The sequence below is a fragment of the Aureobasidium pullulans genome (genome assembly GCF_000721785.1).
Source record: "Aureobasidium pullulans EXF-150 unplaced genomic scaffold scaffold_29, whole genome shotgun sequence".
Taxonomy (NCBI): Eukaryota; Fungi; Ascomycota; class Dothideomycetes; order Dothideales; family Saccotheciaceae; genus Aureobasidium; species Aureobasidium pullulans.
In genome coordinates, this window is record NW_021941049.1 from 1,866 (window position 1) to 19,822 (window position 17,957).

General features: G+C 51.6%; 7 protein-coding genes across 7 annotated transcripts; 4 read left to right on the top strand and 3 right to left on the bottom strand.

Annotated features, from left to right (window-relative positions):
- Positions 1 to 2,235: 2,235 nt before the first annotated feature.
- On the bottom strand, positions 2,236 to 3,292 carry M438DRAFT_121707 (uncharacterized protein). The gene is made up of 2 exons (XM_029898751.1): positions 3,118 to 3,292; positions 2,236 to 3,065 (listed from the first exon to the last, which is right to left on the bottom strand). Exons 1-2 carry the CDS (start codon positions 3,186 to 3,188, stop codon positions 2,531 to 2,533), a joined length of 606 nt encoding a protein of 201 aa, XP_029755995.1. The 5' UTR covers positions 3,189 to 3,292; the 3' UTR covers positions 2,236 to 2,530.
- A 1,574-nt stretch (positions 3,293 to 4,866) lies between these two features.
- On the top strand, positions 4,867 to 6,044 carry M438DRAFT_282839 (uncharacterized protein; the record flags this gene model as incomplete). The annotated part of the gene is made up of 4 exons (XM_029901331.1): positions 4,867 to 5,022; positions 5,083 to 5,327; positions 5,392 to 5,622; positions 5,690 to 6,044. The coding sequence occupies 4 exons, from the start codon at positions 4,867 to 4,869 to the stop codon at positions 6,042 to 6,044; spliced, it is 987 nt and encodes a 328-aa protein (XP_029755996.1).
- Positions 6,045 to 6,208: 164 nt separating this feature from the next.
- Positions 6,209 to 7,451, bottom strand: M438DRAFT_327289 (bacterial luciferase-like protein; the record flags this gene model as incomplete). The annotated part of the gene is made up of 2 exons (XM_029903165.1): positions 6,209 to 7,014; positions 7,068 to 7,451. Coding segments are annotated over 2 exons (1,091 nt in total), but the record flags the coding sequence as incomplete, so codon positions are not given.
- A 699-nt stretch (positions 7,452 to 8,150) lies between these two features.
- M438DRAFT_377889 (MFS general substrate transporter) lies at positions 8,151 to 10,124 on the top strand (the record flags this gene model as incomplete). Its single annotated transcript, XM_029908757.1, has 9 exons — positions 8,151 to 8,457; positions 8,510 to 8,696; positions 8,754 to 9,154; positions 9,213 to 9,338; positions 9,386 to 9,501; positions 9,562 to 9,648; positions 9,705 to 9,821; positions 9,874 to 9,958; positions 10,009 to 10,124. The coding sequence occupies 9 exons, from the start codon at positions 8,151 to 8,153 to the stop codon at positions 10,122 to 10,124; spliced, it is 1,542 nt and encodes a 513-aa protein (XP_029755998.1).
- An 879-nt stretch (positions 10,125 to 11,003) lies between these two features.
- M438DRAFT_349306 (putative P450 monooxygenase) lies at positions 11,004 to 12,752 on the top strand. The gene has a single exon (XM_029906365.1). The coding sequence runs from the start codon at positions 11,045 to 11,047 to the stop codon at positions 12,473 to 12,475; it is 1,431 nt and encodes a 476-aa protein (XP_029755999.1). The 5' UTR covers positions 11,004 to 11,044; the 3' UTR covers positions 12,476 to 12,752.
- Positions 12,753 to 13,820: 1,068 nt separating this feature from the next.
- Positions 13,821 to 14,404, top strand: M438DRAFT_359250 (uncharacterized protein; the record flags this gene model as incomplete). The annotated part of the gene is made up of 3 exons (XM_029907322.1): positions 13,821 to 13,988; positions 14,049 to 14,193; positions 14,247 to 14,404. 3 exons carry the CDS (start codon positions 13,821 to 13,823, stop codon positions 14,402 to 14,404), a joined length of 471 nt encoding a protein of 156 aa, XP_029756000.1.
- A 322-nt stretch (positions 14,405 to 14,726) lies between these two features.
- Positions 14,727 to 17,818, bottom strand: M438DRAFT_327300 (ARM repeat-containing protein). Its single transcript, XM_029903166.1, has 2 exons — positions 15,318 to 17,818; positions 14,727 to 15,263 (listed from the first exon to the last, which is right to left on the bottom strand). Exons 1-2 carry the CDS (start codon positions 17,648 to 17,650, stop codon positions 14,840 to 14,842), a joined length of 2,757 nt encoding a protein of 918 aa, XP_029756001.1. The 5' UTR covers positions 17,651 to 17,818; the 3' UTR covers positions 14,727 to 14,839.
- Positions 17,819 to 17,957: the final 139 nt, after the last annotated feature.

Here is a 17,957-nt window from a genome sequence, read left to right on the forward strand (position 1 = left end):
CCGACCTTCTTCGCCTCGGCCACCACGTCATGAACACCATGCGCCCTTGACCGCAGCACCTTTCGCAAAAGGTCGCCTTCATCTTAGCAATCGCGCGATCGCCAGTCCCATCCAACAACAGCAAGTTGCAGCACAGAAAGAGAAGGATCATACCCGCATTGGCGGCTGGAAGAAAGTGCTCGGCAGGCTGTTGGGCTACTTCAAGCGATGCGACCCTACGTTGACGGCGGCGGCGGCGACACGGCTTGAACAACAACGGTCCCGTCTTCTCTCCTTCTCTAGTCGCTACCGCGCAGTTCAGCGACATCCTCTGCACCCTTGCGATGCGACAAGTCTGCGCCCTTCATGTTGAGACCGGCAAGGCCCTGCATTTTGGAGTACCTGTCCCTTTGAGACACCACTTGAGACGCGTTCACTTCCTTGACAACCACAACCCGCCCCTCTCTACTGTCTAATATCGCCGACCATACGTCTTCGACAGGCGTCCAAGCGACACTCCGCCACCTCCACCACCGAATATGCGGGTCATGTTCCTCCAGTACAAGCCTGTTCTTGCGCATGGGTTCCTCTCGCGCCGCTATCGTATCCGACACATGCAGGAGATATCCCTTGACTCCGCCTCATCCCGATATTGTTTGAGCTTCCCCGTTCCTTGTGCAGCCAGATTTGCCCAGACCTCAACTTCAAATACGATCACTGCCGTAGCAGACTTGATTCGGGTCGCCTTTCCTCACCAGTCTCGGTAGACATGCAGCAAAAACCTTCGGGATCATCTCAAAACCCTGCCTCCTGTCGTCAAAACGAAATGCTTTCTCCGAGCGCGCACTGCTTCACGGCCACGAAGTCTCCTCACTCCAGTCGCAGCACGACCTCGCCGCGTCCTCGCTCCAGCCTTCGGGTCTGCGCTGCCTAAATCCAAGTCCACGAAGACTCCCGGTCAGCCAGTTCATGTTCGAATGGCACGCCTTCCCGCGAGTCTACGGTCGTCTCCGCTTCTGTGCTCCTTGCCTCTTCCCGCTCATATGCGTCATCCAGTACTTTTCTCTGCTACACCACCACTGCCAGCATCTTCTTTGGCGCTGGCTGGAATGGTCGCGGCAAAGGACCCATGCACTCAAAGTCGCGTCATTTTGATCTTCGCCGCTCTCGCTCTTTTCACCGAGTAAAGGATGCTCTTCCCATTTTCCGCAAGGCCCATGTCTTAGCGAGTCCCCGAACACATAACCACTACCTCTGCAAGGTGCGCAAGCACGCCTGATGGGCTGCGAATCCCCTGCTGCAACTGGCACTCCCGTATCGCCCTCGACGAGTCCTCTACTGTCGCTGCAGCGCTGCTCGCTCCACACGCCCCTTCGCGACGACTGCTACAGCACATAAACGTTCGCTTTTCTGGTCTGGCTCTCAAGACTATCGACACTGTCTCAGAACGCCATCTTCCAACAAGGAAAAGCCTCCGGACTCCTGCCCATAATTTTCAGACGAACAAAGCTTCGCCCACAAGATTGCCGCGGTTCTACTCTGTGTAGCTCCTCAGCTCTAATGATGGTGTCTCTCGAGGGTCACTCGTCATTACACTGCCTCATGCGTTCCATCTGTTCCTGTCGCCATCTGTCTGTCTAACTCCTAAAGCAAGAGCCTGTCCTTGACGGTCTTTGATCAAGTCTGCTGCTTCTTTGTCCTTCGTGTTGTTCGAAGTCACTCTTGTCTGCCACTGTTTGTGCATTTCATCTTGCGCTTGCCTACGATTTCAAGCTTGGTGTTTTTGTTGGCGTCCCAAATCAGAAGTTGGAAGATACACTTGAGGGCAGCAATACCTGCGGACGCGAAGCCTTCTACAGTAGATGAGCCTACTTTACTTTCATACGATGCATAGTTCAATTGATCCTGCAGAAGAAGATGGACTGCAGAAGAGGCTAGACTGTGAAGACTGAGGAGAATCATGTGAACATGAAGTTCCTAGTAGCTCTTGAGTACATGAAGCCAGGTAAGTAACGTCCGCGGGATGCCTCAGGTTAAGCTCGTCTTTCGGGCTACAACACAGAAGCAGATGAAAAATTGTGATTATACAGAGAAAGAGAAGTGCTCGATGAGCTCATGACTTTCCACGGACCTTATACGCCCGGAAGGACCGTATATCCTCTCTGGGACGAGTAGCTTCGAAGCGCAAGCTCAAGACTGTTGTCCCTATCGGTATTGTTCATCTGCGTCGCCATCCCTTGGCTTTCCGCGGTCTTGAAACTTGATGACTGCAAAGCTCTCCAGATCCTCGTCTAGGCGACTGCGCCTGAGTGAATCTTTGAACTATTGAAGAGTATAGTGCGATTGTTTTCGAACGTCTCCGCGCAAGAACAAGATTGGTGACTGATCGCGATGACATTTCTGGTTATCCTAGCATGTGTTTAGCTTAGCACTGTTGGTAAAAGGCCAATACGTTGTGAAAAACAGGCTCTTCGCGACGAAACACATAAAGGGTTGGCTCAATGCCCGATGTTATCCCAACATCTACATGTATGGTCCCTTGTCTCCTCTATCATCCCAAAACCAGAAGCGTACCAGTCAAAGCGGCAGCCATCACTGCTGCAAAGCAGCCCTTGAAATTGTTCGAGGCAGATCCTCTCTCTGACAACACCCAGCAATGTTCTTGTTTGACGGACTCGGCTTTGCTCACGATGGAGAAGCTCTGTACACCACCGGGAATGACATATCTCTCTCCGTCTTCATTCTGACAGCTGAATCCATACCATGACAACCCACCCGTCTCGCGACAGTCTTCTCCTGGGAACACCTCAACAGTTCTGGCGGCGTCCTTGCCAGTTCCGATGCCGCTGGAGTCGCCGTTGACGCTGGTGTTGAGCTGTTGGTAGAACAGAGACGTGTAGTTGGTCTGCGAGTTGAAGTTCTGTGCGTTGGAGACCACGTAGGAAGATGCGCTGCTTGCGTTGCCGTCGTTGTTGAAGATGTCGGCAAGGTTGAAACATGCGATGGTCGAAGGCGCGCTGGCAGTGGAGAACGTGACGTTACCTTGTCCGTCGTTGGCCGAGAAGGATAGTGTCAAGTTATTGATTCTATCTCGCTCGTCACCGGGTGATCTCAACGCGACGTTGAATATGAACTTACGAGCTTTGAGCTCTCACATATGTTGCGAGGAGGAGGAACTGGAGCGACCAGATACTGCGTTGGATGTACATGGTGCAAACGACAGGTGGAAGACCAAACAGTGGGAGGGTTTGAGTTACGAACCCAAGTGGTGAGAGTCCAGGTACTGAACGAAGTTGATAAACAAGAAAAGAGAAGGCAGGGGTGGATGCGCAAAGCCCACTCAAGTACGGTCAGGCAATGGCATGCCGTGTAGGATTTTGCAGGCCAAGTGGCATCTATTGTTGGTAATAGATCAAGATGCCTGAAACAACAATCGGAGCAAATGATGCCAACAAGATCACTGCCGCTTGTCGCAGCAGGCGATTAAGCTGCAAGCCTCATGAAATTCGGCGGCTACATGCAGGCCCTGTGAGGCGTAGATTGCGTCGGGCGGGTAGCCTGAGCTTCTCTTCATCGACCTCGGACTTGCACCGTGATTGGTTGGTCGACTGGCTATGCAAGAAAGTGGACTCGCAGGAGGCAGGACAACCATCGGGTGTTGTCTCAATCTGCGTCCAGTCGCTCGAACGCAAGTCGGAGGTTCGTTCCCACGCAGATTGCAGCGAATCAGCATCTGTTATCTTTCTGCGCCATGCCTTCGTTGCTTTTGCAACTCACGCCGGGGAGTTTCTGTCACAACACCAACTCTTTTCATAAGAGGTCCTAGCAAGGCATGTTGTTGATGCATGACAGGAAAATGCATGACAAGATAGATCGGCGAGCGACAACTCGGTTCTAGCTGTGTGCCCTGGATCTTGGAGGGATCGGCGGCGCGACCCTTCGAAAAGGGTCGCTTGCCGAACTCCGGGGCGCCTGATTTGCTTCTCTTCCATGGCCATTCACAACACACAGGACTTATTCTCGCGACCTAGTCATTATGAAGAAGGAGTCATGCAGATTACGCCGCAATCATCACCAGATCTGGTACCGGGCACGCCGCAGTGCAAGGCGTTCATTTGACTTCCCTGCGCCGTCCGCTGATCTTGACTCAAGATGCGGCACTGCAATTGAAGAGGGTTTCGGTCTGACTCGCTGGTCTGTTACAGCATGACTACAGTTGCCTGGGAATTCAGTGTTGGAGGTCAAGTTCCAGAGCCCTAAAATACCAATGCCAATATTCCTAAGCGTCTAGCGATGGGGTCAAGGAGAGACCGTAGGCTACATTCATCTTTCTGCGCGGTCGCGATGCTGGAAGACTAAACGATTACCTTTGCAGTCGACAAACCCGCATATCCTATGGACCGGTTGCAAATTGGTGAAAGTGTTGCTGCATCGCCTCGAGCGGCTTTCAGACATGTGGAGGCACTCTCCCCGTGTAGGCATGCATCATGCATTTTTGCACAGCCGTTGGTGTTGGCTCCCACCATCTGTTCTGCTGGAGATATACCTGGTATACTCATAGTCGCGAGGGCGTTCAGGCCAACGCCAACACGACTAACCGCCTAGGATAGGCACGAATACCACGGATGTGATGCTTTATGCCCATCTATGATCCTGAAGGATGGATGTTCAAGCGGCCAACATCCTGAATCAATGTCACAAGTGTGCGAACGTAGCGATGTGGGTTGATGCAAAGCAAACTACTTGAATACAAAAGCTCCCTCCAGCAGACTCGGATTCTAGACATCATCTCACTCACAGCAAGCCTTCTCTAGTACAGCAATCTTCTACTTTCAAATCACCTTCTCACACAACACCTTCACCTTAACCCTCATACCAATCATCGCAATGGCTCTTGGTTTCGTCGACGCTATCGGTCTGCTTGGCACTGGTTTAGGTATCATTCAGTTTGGCTTGGACAACTTCGTTCCCGATCAGAAGGATGCTCAAGGTACCATCGTCGGAATCAAAGGCGGCGACGGCGCAGGAGCTTCGAACACTCTGGTAGGCAACCTTTGCATCACTTCAGCAAGACAACCGGTGGTATCTGACAAGTCCAATCAGGGTGGTAAGATCTCCAAGGTCTATGCCTACAACTCCCAGAACGTGCAGCTCGGCACTGCGGGTAGCCAGACTATGGCTGGCAATGCCGACTACCTGACCTACACTGTCGACCAAGATGTACCTGGTGCGCAAGGCCAGTATGTTGGGATCCAGAATGGCAACGACGCCACCTGTATCGCATGGATTACAGTCAAGATGTTCGACAATTCCCTCGGTGGCGCTTGGACCGGAGACATAGGTCGCTCGTACGTTTTGCTCCCCTCCACGCTCTTCAATGCTGTTATTTCAAAACTCACAATGTTACTCCAGATGTGGCCAATCTTGGTTCGAGAGTCAAGAAGTTGCAGGTCAGCTCGAAGATGGGAGTGTTTATCGCCCTTCTTGCACATGGCTCGACGGCAATCACGACAATGAGATCCCAAGCGCAGCTCTCAAGTTCTCAACCTACTCCTATGGTCCCGATACCAGCCATGTCACGCTCGACAGAGATGCATGTGCATCCACCATCTTCGCCGCCGATGAGAAGGAAATCAAGGGCAAGTCTCACTCTCGCATCCCGTTGATCTTGATCTGACTTGATGAATACAGACGCACCTATCGACACTAGCATGGCCAAGCGAAGCAACCTCCAGCGTCGTGCCCGTCTCTCTTGGATGGAGCAGAAGCTCGTCATCTCCAACATTCCCTCCCACAGCGCAACCAATCTTTGCAACTCGGAAACATCCTGGGGCCCTGACTTCGCCGATAGCTATGGAATGCTCTGCGACATGGGCACCAAGACTTTGTACACCTTGTGCTCCAAAGAGCAGATCGACGGCTGTGTCAACATTTCCACTGAACAATATCGAAACAGCACCAACACAGCGTCTGTAGCTATGCAGCAGCGCTCGATCGCCAAGCGCACTGTGTCTACCGCTTTTAAGACTTACGAGCAAACCTCTGTTTGGGGTGACAACAACTGAAGGGGGCCAGTCAAAGATGGGCTGCAGTCGGTGGTGAAGTCTACAGTCTGCAGAGTCAAGACGGTGCAATAGGTGGCAGGTGAAGCGACTTCACGGTTCTCTTTTTTGGGAGTTCATAGAGATATACAGAACGGTGATATGAATGTTGTGTTTTGAGGAAATCTCCAAATTACGAATGACTTAGTGACCACCCCAGCCTAAGTTGTCCATCATCTGTTACAGAGTGATTGTTAACTTCACGAGTCCTGACCTTCACCCGAAGTTTAGGAAGAATACTTGTTAGCAATCTCCTTCCTCACGGCTGGCAGGATATGCGTGCCGTACTCGACAGCATCATTGAAGTTGTCATATCCACGAATCGAGATCAGATCTGCTCCAAGCTCGACATAGTCAAGGATGGAGTCAGTCACTGTCTGATACGAGCCAACCAATGCGGTCGAAGCTCCTCTTGCATTCGTTGCGGTCACGGTCGGATACCACAACGCACGATCTTGGACCTCGCCACGCTTCGCAATATCAAGCAAGCGCTGCGATCCGACATTTTGTGGCGCAGGTGCATTGGCAGGAGATTTCCCTACACCATTTGCAGTGTTGTGAGTCAACGCATCCAATGTCCTGTGTGCTTTGGCCCAAGCAAGATCATCAGTTTCTGCGGTGATAGGGCGGAAGGTAACCCAGATGCGAGGACGGTCAGTGCGACCTGCCTTCTCGGCCTCGGCATAGATGCGATTGATCTGTTCCTTGGTCTCTTTCAAAGGTTCACCCCAGAGACCGAAGATATCAGCAAGCGAGCCACCAATCCGGTAAGCTTCGTCTGAGGAGCCGCCGACAGAGACAGGGATGTTCTTGTTGGTAGGGACGACATCGCTGTGGAAGTTCTTGAAGGTGAAATAGGTTCCTTCCCAGTCGAAAGGCTCTCTGGATTGCCAGGTACGTCTCAAGATCTTGATGTACTCTTCCAAACGGCCATCTTCGGTTAAATGTAAGCGGATTGATCAGATTTTCCAATTCAGAAGTGCTTACATCGCTGATCCTTGGTGAGAAAGTCGCCTTCCTTGGCCTGTTCAGCATCGCTCCCGCCAGCGATGAAGTGCACAACCACGCGACCTCCACTCAATTGATCCAGAGTAGCAAGAGCCTTGGCTGCCACAGTTGGGTAGAGTGTATTCGGTCGCAAGGCGATAATGATCTTGATATTCTTGGTCTTTGCCAGAACGGTGGCACCAAGTGTGAATGGATCAAACCCAGATGATCCGTAAGGGATCAGAGTGTAGTTGTAGCCATAGTCGTCCAAAGAGCGGGCATATCTTTCCAGAAACGCTGAGTCTACTCCTGCTCCGGGTATAGGTTGCAACTCATTCGAAGCATTGGGAAACGTAACGCTGATGAACTCTGTAGTTGCCATGTTGGTTGAAGGGTTACTTTGAGTGATAGGGTCTGGAGGAATCAGAGTCAAGGTGAACGTGAGCTGAGTCTGGTATCTGCCTTCTGGGCAGCGACGTGGTTTTGACTTGCCTGGACGATCTTTCGAGGTAAGAAGTGATTACCAATGCGACCAAAATTGCGACAGCAGATTAGCAAGCACGTCAAGGTGATCCTTCCGATTACGGGCACGACATGTGTATGGAGTGATATGCAGTCGCGACCCGTAGAACTGCGCTTCCTTGTTGTGTAGCCCCGAAACACCCGCTTTGGGCTGTTATCACCGAACTACATTGATTGGGATTACAGGTCATCAGGTTGTCTCGATATTGAGAAGACCAGTAGACAAATGTTGAGAGTCGAGGTGGAGTTCAAGTGTAGGTTGACGAAGGTGTCATTCCGCCTAGAATCACGCAAAGCAACCCCGACCCCGAGTGCCGAGAAACAATCGACATATCACACCTTTGGACATACCTTACCACAAACCGAATCCACAGCATTCAATGGCGGGTCATATCGAAGACGCAATTCTCATCAGCAATGAGCGCTTTTGTTCTAGCCCTTGATGCTGCAGACATCAGCTACTTGGCAGGATTCAAGACGTTGACATGTGCAGAATCTCAAGTATATAACCTGTCGAACATTGTGATAAGGCGTCAACTCTGAGAACACCTATCAATCGACATGGCCGACCAAAAGGATCCCAAGCAAGTCATTGACTCGGAGGTCTATGCGCTAGACAGCGAAGCCAGCCAGACCTCCAGGGAAACCGTGGTTGTGAAGCCATTGAAGACCTGGAAAGGATATCTCTGGGACACTTGGGAGCTCCCTCCAGATCAACGCTGGCTCCTCTTCAAGGTTGATGCTTTTGTGTTAACGTTCGCATCACTGGGTTACTTCCTCAAGAACATTGATCAGACCAATGTCAACAATGCTTTCTTGAGTGGCATGAAAGAAGACTTGAACATGTATGGGAATGAGCTTGTCACCAGTCAGTCTTGCATTTCCAAAGGACATTATCCTGAGCTTACCTTCTGCTACAGGCACATCTATCTGGACAGTCGGATATGTCATTGGCCAGATTCCTTCCAACTTGCTCCTCACAAGAGTATCTCCTCGCTGGGTCATACCTTCTCTTGAGGTCGGTTGGGGTATTGCGACAATCTGCACATCACGAGTCGAATCCTACAAAGCTCTGTACGCCTTGCGCTTCCTCGTCGGCTTCTTTGAGTAAGTCTTGTCTTTTCCGTTGTGTGAGCAAAGCAGTAGTCACTGATATTCCACTAGATCAGGCTTCTACCCAGGCATACATTACATGCTGGGCTCATGGTACACTCCGAGAGAGATCGGCAAACGATCAATGATCTTCTGGCTGGCCGGTTCTGTTGGAAATATGTTCAGTGGCTTCCTTCAAGCTGCCGCATACAAGAACTTGAGCGGCGTTCACGGTCATGCAGGTTGGCGTTGGTTGTTCATCATCGATGGCATCATCACCCTACCGTTGGCCTTGATGGGCTACATCTTCTTTCCTAACCTACCACAAGATGGAAAGAGGACATGGTGGACGACTGAAAAAGAACACGTCCTTGCTTCGGAAAGAATGAAGGCTATTGGCCGAGCTGGGAAACAACCTTGGACCAAGGCAAAAGTCAAATCGATCTTACTCAGTTGGCATACCTACCTACTTCGTAAGTTATGACCGGAAAGCTTGTCAGTGAGGCGCCCGTGTGACTGACTTGTCTCCAGCGCTCTTATACATTGTCTGGAACAATGGCTCACCGCAAGCCGGCATGGGATATTGGTTGAAGAGCTTCAATGCTAAGCCAGCACCTGTGCCCGGAAAACATTACACAGTACCACAGATCAACAACTGTAAGTAACGAAGGCGTCGATCTCTTGCATTGCTGACAATTCACCAGTACCGCTTCCCAATACTGCCATTTTCATCGTCATGGCTCTGTCATGGGGTTGGCTTTCTGATGGTCCATTGAAAGGTGCTCGTTGGCCATTTATATATGCTGGCGCGGTTATTACTGTAAGTTGTTGTTGCTTGTTTGGATGTCGAGTCGCGAAATCGTCTGATAACATCTTCTAGATGGTCTTCCACATCGTACTTCTCAAGATGCCGCTGTATACAGATATCACCGGGCGCATGATTGTGTACTGGTTCGCCAACATTGGAGTGAGTAGCGTGATGTGCTCAAATGACCGGTGACTTGAGGCTAACATCCATGGCAGATGGGCGCTGGACCGCTGATCTTGAGCTGGATCAACGAAATTTGCAGCGCCGATACCGAGAAACGAGCTCTTCTGGTTGCAATGGCGAACGATCTTGCCTATGTCGTACAGGCAGTCGTAAGTACCTATCGTATCGCCTTACGGTATACCAAAGCTGATTAACTTGCAGGCACCCAACTTTGTCTGGAAAACAACCGAATTTCCTGCCGCTCAGAAGGGATATACCTGGGTTGCGGTACTACAGGGTCTGCTAAGTGAGTTTCATTCCGCACCACATCCAACAGGGCTATGCTGATTTTCTCAGTCGTCGTGACTGCAACCATCCAGATATTGTTGTGGAGGGATAGGAAGAAGAAGGAGAAACAGGTAGAGGACGACACGCCCGTGGTCGATGGCTTGGAGCCTATCGGTCAGGCATGAGGCGGATGAGAGACGCAGCATTGCGCTCGGTTGCTCAAGATGCGCTGCAGGACTGCATTGATCGAGTAGCTGTAGCGAGTCGGGGTGCTGGTGTGTGTAGCCAATGAATTCCCTGCTCTTTCTTAACATCACCGTATGTATTTCCAACTTTTAGAGCTCGAAGACGTCGGTATCATGAGAACGGTAAGGGTTCTGGGTCGGGAGTAGGAGTGGCTTGATCGCGCAAGTGAGCTGGCTGCGGCTGAGTCAACCAATGCAGAAAGAGCTTCGCGAAGGCTGCCCAGAGGCGCAAACATCGTATCGGATCCTATCCGACTTGAAGAAGAGCGAATGGTAGCTCAAAGCCTTGGATCTAAATGCAAAGGCCTCAGGGCAAGTCCTGGAGCAGCCATTGTGTCGACGCGGGAGTCGTTGTTGTCAGGCGGCGGGCTCGTTGAATGCGCTCAGCTCGAAAGACTTGCTGCTAGGCTGCTGCATCACTCCGTTGTCAAGGTTGATGATGAGTCGAGCGGTATGCGACACTGCTTGGGGTATGTGTTCGCTGAGGTCATGACGCGAAGGTCGAGGGGAGATGAGAGATTTCCTTGTGGTGCTGCTCGGGCAAGCCGCCAAAGAATTGCAGCGTGAGAACAAGGGATCAGTCTCTCGCTAAACAGACCGAGCACGGTCAATATGTTTATAGAATTCCTTTGAAGATGTTGTTGATCATGAGGTTATGGAAGCAACACATGCGATGCGATGGAACACGTCCTTCATGCACCTACTCCAAAGATAGGCGTGCACAGTCGCGTGTACCAGGATGCAGTCGTGCGGGGTACGACATTGGACCGTCTTCCATCTTTCAGAAACTTCCTTCTCCTTTGAGTGAGATTTTGCGTGATTTGAATTGATCTCTGTATTGATATTCCCACAAGTGCGACATGGATTTTCTGATCGCCTACTTCACTGCCCGATCAGCGCTCTCGTTGTTAGCTCTGACGCTCGCGCTCCTGCTTGCTGCTCGACTACGAAACAGTAAAGCGACAGTCCCAAAGACCTTGCCATGGGTGGGGAAACCGACTGGTCCCTTAGCTGAGACTCGAGCAAGTTATGCCAGCTTCAACAATGTCCGCCAATGGTTGGCGGAAGGATATGCAAAATATTCGAAGAAGGGCAAGTCATATATCTTTCCTGACTTCTCTGGAAAGCCGACCATCATCATACCGAACGATAAGCTGCGCTGGTTGATCGATAACTCAGACGATGTCGCCAGTGTCGCGGCTGTTCATTACGATTTGCTGGCTGGCGACTACAATTTCACCTCTCCACATATCCTCAAAACGTTGTACCATGAGCATGTGGTACATCGTAGTCTAGCCAGGAACCTCGACGATGTCATTCCAGGAACGTGGGATGAGATTCAGCATGCTTTCAGGGACACCTGGGGCACTGATACCAAAGTGTGGAAGGACATTTGCGTGTTCGACAATCTGATGCAGACCATTGCGCGGGTCTCAAACCGTATGTTCGTTGGCCTTCCTCTCTGCCGCAACAAGACTTACCTTTCCAACATGGGCGCTTTCGCTCAAGATGTCATTCTTTGCATGACCCTCCTCAACTTCACGCCTGCATTCACGAAGCCGCTTTTTGGACGCATCTTCTCGATACCTAACATGATTCATTACAAGCGCACGTCCAGACTTACCGTTCCCATCATCGCTCAGCGTATCGAAGATATCAACAACAAACGCGAGGTACCCAACGACTATTTGACATGGCACATCAAGCTCGCGAATGCCGAGAGCAGACCTGAAGAAGCGACACCAGAGATGATAGCAAGGTACTTGATGCCCCTGAACTTTGCAGCCATCCATACCACGACGTTCACCATCGTGAACACTTTCTTCGACATTCTGGGCTCTGAGCCTAGCAAGGAGGTGCTGGAGGGTCTTCGTGAAGAAGCTGAGCGTGTGTTTGCAGAGGCCAATGGTGTGTGGACGAAAGCATCACTGAGCAAGCTTGTACGCGCAGACTCGGCAATCAAAGAAAGCATGCGTGTCAGCAACTTTGCGACGCAAGGTGTGCAACGCAAAGTGGTCGCAAGAGAAGGACTCATGAACAGCGAAGAGGGTTGGACGGCACCGTATGGCTCAATCATCGGCATCGACGTACACAGTGTGCACCACGATCCCGACGTGTATCCTGAGCCCAACACATACGACGCATTCCGCTTCTCGAGACCTAGAGAAGGATTCGAAGCAGGTGCTGGCGGGGACAAAGACGCACGAGGCTCTCTGGGCATGAAGAACATGGGCATGATCACGACCAGCGACACTTTTGTGCCTTTCGGGCACGGCAGGCACGCGTGGTAAGATGATGTCTCTCGCCTGTGAAACCTCCGACTGACCGTTGACTAGTCCTGGCCGCTTCTTTGTGAACCACGAACTCAAGATGTTACTGGCGCACGTAGTCATGAACTACGATGTGCAGTACCTCTCGGAGCGACCAGAGAACCAGTGGTTCGGAGCGAACGTGATCCCGCCCATGAAGACCTGTATCAAGGTGCGCCACAGGTCTGGCACGACGCAGGGACAGTAGACATCCTGACTCATATGCCCATACACTTCCTTCTCTTTCCCGTGTCCGTGAACTTCCAACTCTTGCTTGTGCCTGTATCCACTTCCGACTCTTGTAGCCCGTCAAACGGCGGTTGCCTGACGATGAGAGTCTGGCGGCGGCGGAATCGTACGGAAGCGAAGTTTGATTGCGGGAGATACGATGGAGGCCACAGGAGGGAATGCGACAAGCAAGGACTCTGTCGTGCTCGAAAGGATGGTGGGAGAAAAACAATTCGAAAGAATGTCAAGAGGGAAGTCGAGATGGTGATTATTGTTGCTATCGTCTTGGGTTCGACATGTTGTGCGAAGGACAGAAAGAGAGTTGCTGCGGCGCTCGGGAGAAGTTCAGAAGCGCGGGGCCGAAGACCGAAGCTGAACGCCGGGTCGAGAACCTTCGCGGACCTTTGCTCTCTCTCATTCTCACTCTCGCAGCTTGCCATCATTCCAAGCCTGCCCGAAGCCAAGATATAGAGACATGTACATGAAGGGATACAAAGATCAAGCTGGATCGCTTCCATGACCTGGTCGACTTGATTGTTGGCATGACAGAAGGAAGCTTTACTCACGCGCACGATACTTGGACATGTACAGCGTTCTGGCCTCTCAGCTATGCTCTTCGACTCTTCAGCTTCAGATCTGTGGCTGCCGTGAGCCGCAAACCTTCGTATCTTCTCACTCTGACTTTATCGAAAGACGGATGCCGCAACCCTCTGTCCAGTGGACAGTGACGACGACCCGGACTCTGCGGACAGAGCAAGCCACCCTCACTGTACCAAGCTCAGACATGACCGAGAACGTCTCAGGTAGACAATGAACCCTGTACCGGAAGTCTGGATTGCAAGAGAAGTCACAGTCGCTGCGTATAGATGCAGATAAGAGGCAGAGCCAAGCTGTGTTCCGTATGCAAGAATAGCTCCGGAATCTACCAAGTACTGCCGCACACTGCGCTGTATGAGCCCAAGACGATATATAAAGGCATTGATACACCTCCGGTAAGAACTCATCAGCAAGTCGAAGCATCTTCAATTCTTTCCAACCTCTTCTTTCTATTCCATATCATCCAAGACACTCACAAATCAAACTCTCTATATCCTCCATCATGTATTCGTCTTTTTGGGCCTGCCTCTTCGTCTCCCTTCTGGCCGCCTCCGCCAGTGCCCTGCCAAAGGGTGGCGGCGGCGGTGCTGCTGCTCCCGCCGCAGCTGCTGGACCCGCCTCGGCCAAAGTCGTCATCTACAGCAGCTACACCTGCGTAGCACCGAATACTGTAAGATACAAGACCTCACCATCAACCCAATCAAAGGATGTATTACTCACCATCCTCAAGCTACCACCCACAGATGGAAGCGCAGGAACAGCAACCACATTCACAATCACAGAAGGCCAATGCACCATCCCCACCGTCGGCCTTTCATTCGGCGGCGCAATCACTGCGACTTTGACAGCAACGCCAAAAGCAGGCACTCTCGGTTGTAAGTTCAATGCTTGCCACCATGGTCTGAGAGCATCAGCTAATCACAATCAGGCTACGTTCTTGGACACAGTCAACAAGGTTGTGGCATCACATTGACAAACACACTCACCGGTTTCCCCTTCGGAGGAACTGCAGTCGGAAGCAGCGTTGGTTGTGGAAACCCACCTTCCGGCACTTCTTGGAATGCTTTCGAGGTCTTGTGTCAATGATTCCGGACTCATTCATGTGGTTGTTAGATGGTTGAAGCGCGAACGTACGCAGAACATGAAGTCGATTCTCTCTCTCTTCATTTCTTCCGAGTCCTCGATGTGTCGAATATAATGTGATTATCATGCCGGTGTGATTCTCATGGAGACCGAGCCCAGGTCGTTTCCTGTAGATGCGTCAATATTCTCGACAGCTTTAACGACGACATCTTCACTTCTTCCTTGCAAGAAAATAGCCACCGTCAAGGCTTGAGTATCATTCGAATGGGACCGCATTGCAGGAAGAGAGGTGTATTCAAAGAGAGTCAATGATAAGAATAAGAATGATTGTTGATGATGGTGATTACAGATCCTTGTGACGCCTATGCTCAATGACCCAGAAAAACGGAGGACCGTGATACCCATATTACACTTTCTCTTCCATCTACTTCCTCTTTTCTACTTCTTGAACGTTCCTCCTGTAGCTTTGGCAGCTGTACTTCTCGTAAATCTGCCCAGCTGGCTCAGGCTACTCTTGCTCTTGCTGTGTCCTTGTGTTTGGGTGGGCGTGGCAGCTGGTCGTGTGATGCTAGCCGCACTTCCTGGCCTGCCCAGTCCGGAGAGTCTGCCTGTTGCTCTCTCTTTTGCTGGTGCAGAAGCTTCTTTGTTGAGGGTCGGTGATTCGAGATCGTCGTCCATGTCTGGTAGGGTCAAACCGTTGGGAAGGGTGGTCAGGCGTTGAGGTCGTTGTTGTGCGCGGCGTGCTTTCTCTTGAACGGACTTGAACTTTTCTAGCAGGTCGGACCATTTGATACCTGGATCTTCGCGGGACTTAAGGCGATTCGGCCGGTCGAATGTAGACACTGATGGTGTTGATGGTGCTCTGTGTGGAGTCAGTATCATAAAGTGTGATGTAGAGAAAGAAGAAGAAACTCACGTTCTCGGGGCAATGTGCAAGTAGCCGATAGCGCTGACACTGTTCAGACGATTCTTGAGTGCTGCAAATGCCGAAGATTGGGGTAGAAGCATCAAGAGTCCATAGAGACACTTGTAGAGGTGAGGGAATCGCTCCGGTTCAAGAAGCTGGAGGCGGAGGTAGGTGAAGACAGGAGACTCGAGCAACTGGACAAGCTTGTCGATTTGGATCAGCATGTTGACTGTCATCTCGAGCTCTGCGATGATCTGCAGCAAGTTGTAAGCCTGTTCATATGCTTGCGCAAGTAAGCACAGCGAAAAGGTAGCAACAGCGTTATGGCACCACGCCCTGAAGAGAGTGACAAAGAAAGTCTGACCGTCTCTGTTTTCGAGGTTTCGCAGCCGTTTTCTGAGATCGGCCAACTCTGGGGCGGTGATGAGGTTGTTGTTGAGATTCTGGACCATGATACTTGCAAACTCAACGTCGTCGTCTTTCTCCAGACAGTCGGCCAGAGTACGGTAAATGCGCTCGGCACTGAGATTCAAACACAGCTGTCTGATGATCAGGTTTCCTCTGTTCTCAAGGAGCTTTCTGTCGGTGCAGAACAACTTGAGCAGGTTGACCATGAATGAAGTAAAGTATGAGTCGTCGCTGTTCTTAGATATTTGTGAAAGCAGGGTCAGGTCGCGTGTGACTACAGCATCAGCTGGATCGGACAACGTCTTGAGTAGAGCCGGGAAGGTTCCGTCTTGGATGGCCAGAGTCTTGCGAGGAGACTTCCGGTGCAGCATGATAAGCCAAGCCAGTGCAGCCACTCTGGTTTGCTCGTGCTCGTTGAGGAATTGTAACGTCAGTGAGTTGACAGCGGCTTCATAATCGAGCTCGGTCGAGACAGGCGGTGAAGGTTGTGGGGTTGGAGGAATGGATGTGGCGTGCTGATCGGTGGTGGCAGATTCAGCGATAAGCTCAGGGCTGTTGGCTTTGCGTGTTCGGATTGGTACTGAGTCCCTTCGTGAGGGGTCTACGGGAGTCTTGGGTTGTTGCTGCTGGCCGTCTTCTGGCAGTGACATTATGTGGGCCATTAGGGCAGTGTTGACTCTATTCGCAGCCTGGCGTACAGTATCGACGTGGTGTGACAGAGCGGGCAAGACCTGGGAAAGAAGACGAGGCACGAAAGCCAGCATGTCTTCTGCGCAAATGTCAAAGAAGCCCTCAATCCAGCGGAGAGTCGTCATTTGAATCTCTTCTTCAGCCGAATCGTTCAAGAACTGTATCAGGATGTCGAGAATCTTTGCGTGATCGATCTGGACATCTTGGCCGGGTATCCATTCGTCTCCAGCATCATTGTCATTCTTCTCGTCCAAGTTTGAGCTGACAAACGAAGCAGAGTCGGAGCTCGCCTTGTCGTCGTCGTGATTTGTGTTGGCGTTGTCGGCTTGTGTCTCAGCGTCTTGCTCGCCCGTGTCTTGACCATCTCTGCTAGATATTGAGGCCTTGCGCTGACTCTCTGCGACCAGACTTCTCTTACTCTCGGCGATACCCTTCTTGATGGCCGAAATCTTCTTGATCTCTGTGAGGAAGCGATCGAGGCAGACTCTTGTGGTGGTGTGTACGTCGTTGTTCGGATCAGAGAGGAAGCGCAAAAGACCGCCGAGAAAGTCGGGAAGGAAGACAACCAGTTCCAGATCGGGTATTGAGTCCAGCAGAGTGATCCAGCTGACGAGGAAAGTGCGGGTGAAGGGGTTGATGACGAAGATACGTTCGCGTAGGAGAGGGATGAATCGGGCGAGAGAGAAGGCGGTCGCTTGTTCGGCGAAAGGATCTTCGTTGTTGGGGTCGACTTCGTTGTCAAGAATGGAAACGTAGGAAGCGGCGGATTCGGCGACAATGTCCTTGACCAGACGGTCGAGCAGCTCTGCACCATTCTTCACTGAGAGTTCTGTATCCGCCGCCAGTTTGCAAAGTGCATCAAAGACATCGTTAAAGTAGATGAGAATCTCGCCCTTTGCGACTTTGGCGATGTTGTACATGCTCTCGCAGGCATAGTAGCGCACTCTTGCGTCCTGATCCGAGAAACAGGCCAGCACGGGAGGCACAATATCGCGAAGGTATCGGGCAACGTCGACGCCGAGAGCGATGGCGGCGGCAGCCAGGCCAATGAGGCCTCCGTTGCGGGCATGAGGTTGGTGGACGGCATAGGCGTAGTCGTGGCAGAGTTGATGGACTATCTTCTCGATCCGGACGTGGTCGTTTGCAGCTAGCGAGTCGCGAATGATGGCTTCCAGCTCCAGAGCACCTCCTTTGCGCCTGTCATACATTTTGTCGGCCAAAGCCTTTGACACAGACACGTCCATGGTCGGTCGCGGTATTGGAGCTTGTCACTCCGTATTCTGCTATGTCGTGCGTCTCAGCGAAGGTCGCATTGCGTGTGGGTTGGTTGTCATGAAAGATTCGGCATCGGACTCTGGCTTTCTCTCCGTTCTGGCAAGAAATAAAAAGTTGGATTGTGTCGAGTTGGCGATGGTCAAGGGTTGTTGTCACCGACTGCCAACTGCCAACTGCCTCAGAGCGTCTCCGCATATTCACGTGCGAGTCAAGCGCTCCCACTATCAGTCACCGGCCGAGTCATGGCTGATAAGCCGAGTGACTCTTTTCCCCTCG